General features: G+C 47.3%; 1 protein-coding gene across 1 annotated transcript; it reads left to right on the forward strand.

The window, feature by feature from the left end:
• Positions 1 to 2,880: 2,880 nt before the first annotated feature.
• SERPINF1 (serpin family F member 1) lies at positions 2,881 to 9,711 on the forward strand. Its single transcript, XM_063174174.1, has 8 exons — positions 2,881 to 3,011; positions 5,347 to 5,432; positions 5,794 to 5,992; positions 6,071 to 6,226; positions 7,045 to 7,248; positions 8,009 to 8,151; positions 8,753 to 8,963; positions 9,316 to 9,711. The coding sequence occupies exons 2-8, from the start codon at positions 5,355 to 5,357 to the stop codon at positions 9,573 to 9,575; spliced, it is 1,251 nt and encodes a 416-aa protein (XP_063030244.1). The 5' UTR covers positions 2,881 to 3,011; positions 5,347 to 5,354; the 3' UTR covers positions 9,576 to 9,711.
• Positions 9,712 to 10,055: the final 344 nt, after the last annotated feature.

Below are 10,055 nucleotides of genomic sequence, written 5' to 3' on the forward strand. Positions count from 1 at the left end.
AGATTGTCCAGGGAAGCTGCCCCATCCCTGGAAATGTCCAAGGACAGCTTGGAGCAACCTGGGATAATGGGAGGTGTTCCTGCCCATGGCAGGGGGGCTGAAACAGGATGATCTTAAAGGTTCCTTCCAAACTAACCCATTTTATGATTCTATCAAGGAATTTTGGGGTCTCTCCACCCAACCAAGCCATCCTACCACTTAAAAATTCATGAATACTTCTGTACAAAACAACTCCTGTGCATAGTAATTTCTGCTTCCAAACTCTCTCAGCTGCTGGGTGGAAAGGATGGTGCTGTGTTCTTGCAGAGCAGCAGTTAAGGAGCCCAAGGGCCATCCTTCTGGCAGTGTTCTCCTCTCTTGGGAAGGCTGCCTTCCCTCAAAGGAAGGAGCAGAATGCTTCTGGGAGCCTCCGTCCCTGCATAGTCTGCACCATCTGCTGGCATAAGAGCAGGACTGACTCACTAACCATGAATTTAGGGGATGCAGGCAACTTTGGGCAATAAAAGAGTCCTGGCTCCAGCCTCCAATTATGCATTTCTTCCAGTCTAAAAGGGGAAGAACGGCCGAAGATAATGCCTACCCCTCTAACCAATGTCATGACACAAACCCTGCAGAAAGAGGCTGTAATTACAGAGCCCTGCAATTTTAACAAGTAAACCCACAAGAATTCAGCCTTTCTTACGAGAGGGCACAGCTCTGGCCCACAGGGAACATTTTAGCTTATTTATTTATACAGATTCATTCCTAGCATTCAGAAATACCATTCCATGCCTTAGGTAAGTCTTCTTTGGCTACTGTAGCCTCCCTGAATGCCACCCTGTTGCACTGCAACCGCTGCAAAATTTGAAGCTCAAGTTTTCCTCTTCACGCCTCTGCCCTCCAGCTCCTGCTTTTATAAAGTTTTTCCCCTTGTTCTCAGTTTCCTGAACAGCTTGGTTCTTATTTCCTATTTTCTGTCTTGCTGCCATCACTCCTCCTGCAAGCTATTCTTGTCAAACTATTAATTTCATCTTATTTGACAGTACAGCAGCCCTCCATGACTGTGCTTCGCTCAACAAATTATCAGTTACACCAACCATAAGACTCTTTTTCACTCCACTGACTTTCCAGAAGAGGCAGTTTGTAAAATGCAAAGTAATATTAATGTTTCTGCTCAGGAGTTTCCACTTTGCATTGCTAAAGCTTTCATTTTGACGGAGCTGTATTCTGAAAAGACATGACTAGCACAGGGTGTCTGCTCTATCCATCTGCACCACTGGCTCAGAATATCAAATAAGTCCCAGTTTCTTTCATATTAGATGTGTTTTTTTCCTTACCTAGAGCAAATTCATATCAGCACTACTTCCACAGCAGAGGTGAACCCTGTCAGAGAGCACACAGAGACCAAACCAGAACAACAGCAAAATGTTTGTATTGATTTAATAAAACTGATTTTGTTAGATGAGTTTAATGCACCATTTCAGGAACACCCTTCACCTACAGGAATAAAGCTGGATTTGGTCTGTAATAACATTCTATGAAACTACCACTCTGATTTAAATGGTTTTAAAACCAAACCTGTATTTAAACAGATGGGTTTTCATTTGAAGATAGAGACAAGGCATAAAAACTTCTCTAGTGCTCCTTCCACAAAGGGCATTTTAACACCACAAACAAGGTATCACAAAGAGATGAAAACCACCAGAAAACATCTCCACAGCCAACACCCCCATTCCTGGCCTGAGACTGGAAGAATAACAAGCACAATTTTCTCCCTGCAGATGATTTTGCACAGAGCAAGCTGAAGGCAGAGCTTTCAGAAACCCCTCTGGTTAGGAGGGGTGGCCTTTGAAGCACTGGCTAATCTCAGGGCACACCTGATCTGCTCTCCTGGCTCGCAAAGCCAGCAGGTAATGCAGCTCTGAGCCCATCCTTCCCCTTTGCTGAGGCACTGGGTGAGCTCAGTGCTCCTTGGCACCTGCTGGCAATGAGCCCAGAGAGATGTCCCAGCCTAGGGGCCTTTGCAGCATTTCCAAACAGACAAACAGCTGGGTCTGGTCAGCTGCATCATGTACAGTGTCCTGCTCCTTCCAGTAACAATGGCTGAGGAAAAAAGGAACGGCAAGGGTCAAGCAAAACCCTCTGTTCCCTGGCTGTATTGCCCAGCTGGCCTTCAGGGGACCTTTCTTCCACTAATTTGGTTTGGGTTGGGCTTTTAACCTCAAATCTATTTTTATCTTTCATCTCCTGCAATATCTAGCTATAATGAGTTTTACAATTTAATACTTGTTTAAAAATACACTCCCTTGATTTAAATGTGCATGGGTGGGTGCTCCCCTTGAGCCTCCTGTGGAAAGCAATAATGGAACTCCTCTGTCCCTCTCCTTTCTCCATATCATTTATCATTCTGAAAGCTTCTACAAGATTCTCTTAATTCATCTTCTTTTTTTAACAAGTCCTTGGCTTTCCAGCCTCTTTCTTTTCAGCCAAAAACTTTAAGCCAGTTAATGATTTCTTGTTAACTATAACTATCACTGGATACAAGCAGTTCCCAGCATCTCAACTGCCTCAAACAACAGAATCCTGTTTCCACAGTCTCTCCATTAAACCTTGGACATAAATCTATAAATCCATTAAACACTGCTGCATTAACCATACCTCTGAGACAGAAGGAATTCCCTGATGTGACCTATGGCAGAACTGCAGGGATAAAAGACCTGCTCAAGCAGAGCAGGGAGTGTTTGCCTTTCCTACCTGTGCTTTACACCCACCAGGCTGCCCTTGGCACAGGTATTTGTTTTGGGGTGAAAAAAGGGATGAAAATTTTGGTGCAATTCAGGGCGAGGGGTGGCAGGGGCAGAAAATGGGAGCAGAGCACTTTAAGAGAGCCCTGGGAAGCCTGTAACCTGAAGCCTGCCGAAGGCTGGGCTGGGGGAAAGCAGCAAAAAGCAGAAGTGGCTGCACCAAACCCGCACTGTCCTCGCCTCGCAGCCGCTGGGAGCCCTGAGAGCAGCGGCCGAGAGGAGCCCCAGGTAAGGGAGAGCCCGGGGACAGCCCGGGGACAGCCAGGGACAGCCCGGGGACAGCTCACCTGGGCCAGGGCAGCACAGGGCAGCAGCTGAGGCTGGGCAGCTCTCAGAGCACCTGGGGAATGGGAAGAACGGTTCTCCTGCAGGTGGGATTGCCACCAAGAGACCTCAGCAAGGATGGGGAGCCACCAGCATCGGTGGCTGAGCCGTGCTGGGGAACTGGGGTGGGGTTTGTGCCTTTCAAGCAGCTGGGAATGTGTTCTTTGTCTGTGGTGGTGTGACAGTCAAATCCTCTGGCTGCAGGATGCTCCAGGAGCTGTGGAGCAAGCAGAGGGAGCAGCCTGAGCTCTGGGTCCTGTTTCACAGCACCTCTAAAGCCTGAAGTGTTTATAAATGATGTGAGAGACCTGTACCACTGTAGGTGGAAAGTAAAATATTTCCTTCGCACCTGCAGGCCTTCCCAAGTTGACAACTCCCAGACACAAAGTTCCTTCTCAGCTCATTTCTCAAGGTTTTCTTCCTGTGCTTTTTGATGCTCCTTCTCTTCTCCTTCAAGGCAGCCACAGATTTTAATATCATGCCTGAAACCATCCCACCTCCAATCCAACCAAATTCTTTTCTCTGCGTTTCTGGCCGTGTGCTAAGAGAAATACAAATAGAATCCAGATGTTCAGGCCAATTCAAACTCAAAAGGCTTTGTCTTTTTTAAATGGAAATTGTTTTTTGGCGAAGTCTGAGAAATATGAAGCTGGTGACAGTACTGGCAAAAACAATACAAATCTGCAAAACCAATCTCTGCTCTCATGCTCCCAGGAGCTCAGTATAGCGGGAAGCAGAGGTTGTGTTGAGATTATTTTCTTTTTCTTCAGGGAAAAGGTTATGCTCCATGGAAAAGCTTCATCTCTGAGCTAGATTGGGCCAAAGCTCTTCGTCTCAGCATGCAGGAGAGCAGCTTGGCACAGCAGCCTCACAGAGCCCTTGCTTAACCTGTCAGACTGAGACTCAGGCAGGACTTGTGGCATCTCTCTTCCAGCTGTAAATCTCTGGGAACGACAGGAGCAATCCCAGCACCACATCCACTATCACACCATCAGTAAATCCTCTTGATCCACATCTCCTGCACCACAAACCTCACCCACTCTGCAGCTGGGATGGCAGCAGGTTGCAGGATGCAAGCGCAGGGTGGGGAAAGAGGGTACCACGTCTGTGTTACACTGGCTGAACACAGATGGGAGCTTAAAACCTCCCCTGTGATGCTTTTTTCTCCAAGGGAGAGCTGCCTGGAGAAGAAAAGGCAGGCAAGGGAAGCAGCAAAAACAGCAAACTGCCTCTCACTCTGCCTGAACGGGGTCTTGAGCTGGGGCTGTTGTGGCCACGTGTATTTCTAGCAGCAGGCGTGTTTTTCTTTGTAGCTGGGTTTAATCTGAAACACATGTTCTTCCTCTGATTTCTCCAGTTGCCTGGATGACAGGGGTTAGTTAAATACAACCCTCTTCCTTTAATTTCTGGGAATCTATCTAAACATTGCCTCAGACCAGCCTCGGTGGCGTCTGTTCTCGGGGGCAGGACCCTTCATAGCTCTGGTTTTACCCACAGCAAAGCCCTGGGTTGCTCAGTGCCCTTCTGGACCAGACAGATCTGTCTGGAAGGGCCACTCATCCCAGAACTGCAGTGGTGAGAAGTGGATTCCACACAAGCAACAGCTTTGGGGAGTTTGGTGCTTTTCTCCCACCTCCATTTAAAATGTTCAATGAGCCAAGCTCTGCCTTTCACTTCTCCAGGTTTCCTTATTGTCTTTTAAGAAACCTCTTTTACTTCATCAGATTGCAAATAAGAAGCAAAGAATGGACACAGGTACATGTAGACACAAGAAAAAGCAAACTGCTGCCTGAGGCAGGTAATTTGTATATCAAAGCAGTACCAGTCAGTGTTGCCTTCACCCCATTCAACAACATGGATTTGGTACCTTGTATAAATGAAATCTTTAAGTTTTCTGAAGCCCAAGACTCAGAAGCAATGATTTGGTGCTTTTCTGGACCTTGGCACTCAGTAACTGCCAGCATCAGTGTGGTTTGGGCCACACACATCTGCTTTTGTGCTCAGGCACACCCACACCCTGTGCTTGCCCAATTTTAAAGTCACTGGGGCCAGTCTGGCTGGATAATTGCAACTAGAGAAGGAAACCTGGCTCAGATCAGGTGTGTGTTTCACAACTGGAAGGACAAGCAGCAGCATCTGTCACTGCAGCTCCTGTCACAGCCAGGTACAGTGAATAGCTGTGGTAGAGATGGATTTACCTGATTGCTCAAACTCTCTCTGTCATATTCTTACTCTGTAGGTCCAGGCATGCAGGTTCCAGTGGTTCTCCTTTTCCTGGGTCTCCTAACTGTCCCAAGCAGAACCCAGAACTCAGCTACTGAGCAGGTGAGTGGGAGACAATGTGCAGAGAGCAAGGGGGAGAGGTGTGGAGCAGGTATTTTAATTTTAGAGATTCTTACCGAAGGATTAAGCACCACCCTCCTAAATTACTGGGATTTTATTTAGCAACATAATGAGACTAACTCCTGCTTTACCTGGATAAAACCACAGTAGTTACATCAGGGGATGACCAGGAGGCAGAATTTCAAACTCAGTGCTGCCTTTGGCATTAAAGTAACTATTCCTACACCGTCTGTAATATTAAGTCAATATTTCTGTGAGTCATTCAAGAATATCTGTAGTTGTTTGCCTATGAAGCATTTACCACACCTGCAAGCCTAACCAAAGCACTCCTTGGGCCTGCCAGAACTCTGCCACAGCTGATGGAGCCAACGCTGGTGAGGAAGAGGAAGATCCATTCTACAAGAGCCCTGTGAACAAGCTGGCAGCTGCAGTCTCCAACTTTGGCTACGACCTGTACCGCCAGCAGTCCGGGCGCACGGCCACGGCCAACGTGCTGCTGTCCCCCTTCAGCCTGGCCACTGCACTTTCTGCCCTCTCCCTTGGTGAGTGCCTTGCCCCATTTCCACACCCCCCCCCTCAGGTTTGGCAGCCCTTCCCTCACGTTTTCCTGCTCGTTTCAGGGGCTGGAGAACGAACTGAGGATGTGATTTCCCGCGCGCTCTTCTACGATCTGCTCAACAAGGCTGAGGTCCACGACACCTACAAGGAGCTCCTGGGCAGTGTGACTGGGCCTGAGAAGAGCATGAAAAGTGCCTCCCGCATCATCCTGGAGAAAAGTAAAAGTCCTCCTTGCCCTCTATAAAATTTTACCTAAAAAGCTGTCAGCAGCAGTTATTTTGGTGTGAGTGTATATATAAAAACACACGGCACTAACGGCTCTGGCATCCTGCTGAGCCAGGCTGCAGACAGGGCATGGAATGCTCCTGCTGCTCCAGGAAAAGCCTGGAAAGTTTGTGTGCACTTAAATAAAAGACCAGACATGCACACAAAGACATTGGTGACAGAACAGTTAACTCACAGAAGACCTAAAAGAAACTTGCTGATAATTTTGCCTTCACTCCAGGCTGTCTGGCAGGTGTTGCTGGCTTCCAGGAACCCACAGATCACGTTTTCTATTTGTGATAACACTCAGCCATATTCCTTTGTTTAATTCCTTGCAGAGCTATTTGAAATGTCTGCTTCTGGCATGCCATAAACATCTGCTGAGAATGCTAAGAGCTATCTTTTGGAACCTGCTGGTTCCAAGAATCCAGTAGGTTGAGTAAGCTGTACTCAGAAAGGAGGCTGGGGAAAGAAGAAAGGCTGATGTGGGAATGGCTGTGTCCAAGCCTTCGGTTCTTATCTCCTTTTTTCAGTTTTCAGAAGAAAGTTATCCCATGCTCCAGCATGGGTGGCTGTAGGATTTGTAGGATTTGGATCACTTTCCTTAATGTGCTTTCAGATATTCCTCTTCAAAGGAATTTGAGTTTCTGGAGACAAACAGGGCCAGATATTTTATGAGAGACCTGCTGCTGGGCTTTGGATTGCCACCTGCAGCCTGGAGATTGTTTGGATAAGGGAGCTAGCTGCAGCCATCCATGTTTTTATTCCCCAGGACTCAGGGCAAGGCCTGGATTTCACAGCCAGCTCGAGAAATCCTACAAGATGAGGCCGAGGGCACTGAGTGGCAACTCCCAGCTGGACCTGCAAGAAATCAACACCTGGGCCAGGCAGCAGACAAAGGGAAGGATCATGAGGTTCATGAAGGACATGCCCACAGATGTCAGCATTCTCCTTGCTGGGGCTGCTTTCTTCAAGGGTAAGAATGTTGGGTGCTGGGACACAGAAAAAGTGCATTAAGTGTTAGAGGAGATGTGAAGGAATGCTCTCACCTCCAATAAAGCAAACAGGCTGTCAAACAGAGAGTGTGAGAAGAAAGTGTTTGAGAATGTTTAGTAAAGAAGGACTACCTGAACAAAAATAGTCCTGAGGGAGGAATTATTACTCTTGGGAAGCTGAATCTTGAACTGTTTGCAGTAAGAATCAGAGGGGGAAGTTTAAGGTCACAGAACTCCATTCAGAGATGGGATATTGCCATTTAGGGAAGGAACAGCTCAGAGTGTTCTGAGCCTTCTTACCACTGTAGAAGGAACAATTTGATACTAGAGAGCTGTTCTTAAACATGCTGTAAGCCACTGTCCTGGAGAATTATTGCTTAGAGACAAGGAGCAAAATAAAGGGTGGGGAGAGAAGCACTTTATATCCATTGACACAACTGTTACCCTTTAAAATAGTTTTGTAATTACATAAGTAGACATCAACTTCCCACTGGCTACTCCACCCATACACTGGCTTGATTATTTATTTGCCATTTAGCCAATTCTCAGATGAAAAGGAGGGGCCAAGGATGGCAGTAAATCAGTAGCTCCAATCAGTCTATTTCTATCCCTGTTCTGCCTCAACTCCTTGAAGCACAAATGCTGTATATTAAAGCACAAGATTTTTCAGCCACAGGCATAAGCCTGGTTTCATATGCTGTTATTCCAGAAAAATCCTCCATTTTCTCTCTTATAAAACAGGAACATGGAAAACCAAGTTTGACACCAAGAAGACTGCCCTGAAGGACTTCCACCTGGATGAGGACAGGACTGTGAAGGTGTCCATGATGTCAGACCCCAAAGCCATCCTGAGATATGGTTTTGACTCAGAACTCAACTGCAAGGTCAGACAGCAAATATTGCCTAAGATCTCCTAAACCCACTGAGGAGCAGGTTCAGCTACACCTGCCTGTTAACCCATCCCAGCCTTGCTCCTCCCATCATTGCTACTTTTGCAATCCCTCTTTTGAAAGGCAGTGTGTTGACTCTTAGGATATCCTGCTTCTACCCAAACTATGTCACAAGCAATCCAAAATATAAATTATGCCCAGGTCCTACCAGCCTGTATTGCTTGACTTAAAGTTGGGCAAGAAGAGCAGGGCACACCTCTCAAAACTTTTCCATCTCTACCTCTTTCAATTAATCTTTCCTTGGAGCATGAGTTCAAAGGTGTTCAAGTGAGAATTCCCCAAAGCAATGCTGCAGGTGAGAGAGCACTTCCATAGCAGGAAGAGTGCAGCAAGGATGGATAAAAGCCTGGGGAAAAAACCAGAAGTGTCAGGAAGCATCATGTCAGATAAAAGCAAACAGGGAAAAAGATCAAATGGTCACTGGAAAGGTTGAGATTCCAGCCTGAGAATCAGGCCACTGCTTGGTACAGGGATGGGTAAAACTTTATTATTGATGTGACCCTTTCTTACCTCTCTCTTATTTCTGTCCTTGCAGATTGCCCAGCTGCCCCTGACAGAGGGAATCAGTGCCATGTTCTTCCTGCCCACGAAGGTGACCCAGAACATGACTCTGATTGAGGAAAGCCTCACTTCTGAGTTTGTCCATGATGTGGACAAGGAGCTGAAGACAGTCCACGCTGTGCTGAGCCTGCCCAAACTAAAGCTGAACCACGAAGAGGCACTTGGCAGCACAATAAAGGAGACAAGTATGTGCATCACACCCCCCTTGCAGGGCTCAAAGCAGTGGTCAAGGTGCTTCCTGCTCTCAGATTATCAAGCTGGTGGGTTGTTAAATTATGGTTGTGGAGATTTCACCAGCAACCAAATCACCTTCACCCAGGATTTCTCAGCTTTTTATCACATCCCTCCACCAAGCCCATGCAGTGCTGCTGAGATTGTGGGTGAAGCTCAGTACAAGCAGATGGGAGCTGCTCCTCCCTGTTACCCCAAAAACCTCAGCCCAAGCAGCTCCCTGCCCTCGTGGATCACAGGAGCAGTGCTGCTCCCCCTGCTGCAATCCATGCCCCCAGCTAATGGAACTTTCTCTCTTTTCTCCAGGGCTCCAATCACTTTTTACATCACCTGATTTCTCCAAGATTTCTGCCAAACCTCTGAGATTATCCCATGTGCAACACAAGGCAATGCTGGAGCTTAGTGAGGATGGGGAAAGATCCACACCAAACCCTGGGGCCACTGCTGCTCGTCTGACCTTCCCCATAGAATACCACGTGGACAGACCCTTCCTTCTGGTACTGAGGGATGACACCACTGGAACCCTCCTCTTCATTGGCAAGATCCTGGATCCCAGGGGGGTTTAGATCCCTTCACAATAATCTGCAATGGTAAGGGTGATACTGGGAGGGATACTGGCTCCCTGCTCTGCTGCACAAAGACACAACTTGCAAATCTTACGCCTTCATGCTGCAATAAAAGAGCTTTTGCTATTAAACCTCAGCAAGCCCAAGTATTCTCCCTTGAAAGGTTATCTGCCTACACTCCCAATTTCCCCAGAGGAGGAATGCAGTTCTGTGTTCTGAAAGCAAACATTATCTGGTGTATGCTGCACTGTTCCCCATCCTGTTTTCCAACCTGACACCAGCTGTTGATTCTGAGTCCCTCATCACTGACAGAGCTGTGCTGGAGCCCTCCAGGTTCTGCAGTGCCCCCTTTTACAGACTGTAAGTTTGCACTTCCCAGGCTGTTGCCTCACCCCTTCCAACCGTTTCCATTTGACACTGGCAAGAAGGAAAGTGCCTCACAGTATTAAAAATAGAAGGCAACGTGCTCTGGATGACTGT

This window comes from Melospiza melodia, chromosome 21, assembly GCF_035770615.1.
Source record: "Melospiza melodia melodia isolate bMelMel2 chromosome 21, bMelMel2.pri, whole genome shotgun sequence".
Lineage (NCBI taxonomy): Eukaryota > Metazoa > Chordata > Aves > Passeriformes > Passerellidae > Melospiza > Melospiza melodia.

Excerpts from the sequence above, each read along its gene's own strand:
- SERPINF1 (XM_063174174.1), top strand. The coding sequence starts at position 5,355 with ATGCAGGTTCCAGTGGTTCTCCTTTTCCTGGGTCTCCTAACTGTCCCA. Across the intron at positions 8,152-8,752 it reads ACTCAGAACTCAACTGCAAG|ATTGCCCAGCTGCCCCTGAC; the intron begins GTCAGACAGCAA and ends CTGTCCTTGCAG. Across the intron at positions 8,964-9,315 it reads CAGCACAATAAAGGAGACAA|GGCTCCAATCACTTTTTACA; the intron begins GTATGTGCATCA and ends TCTTTTCTCCAG.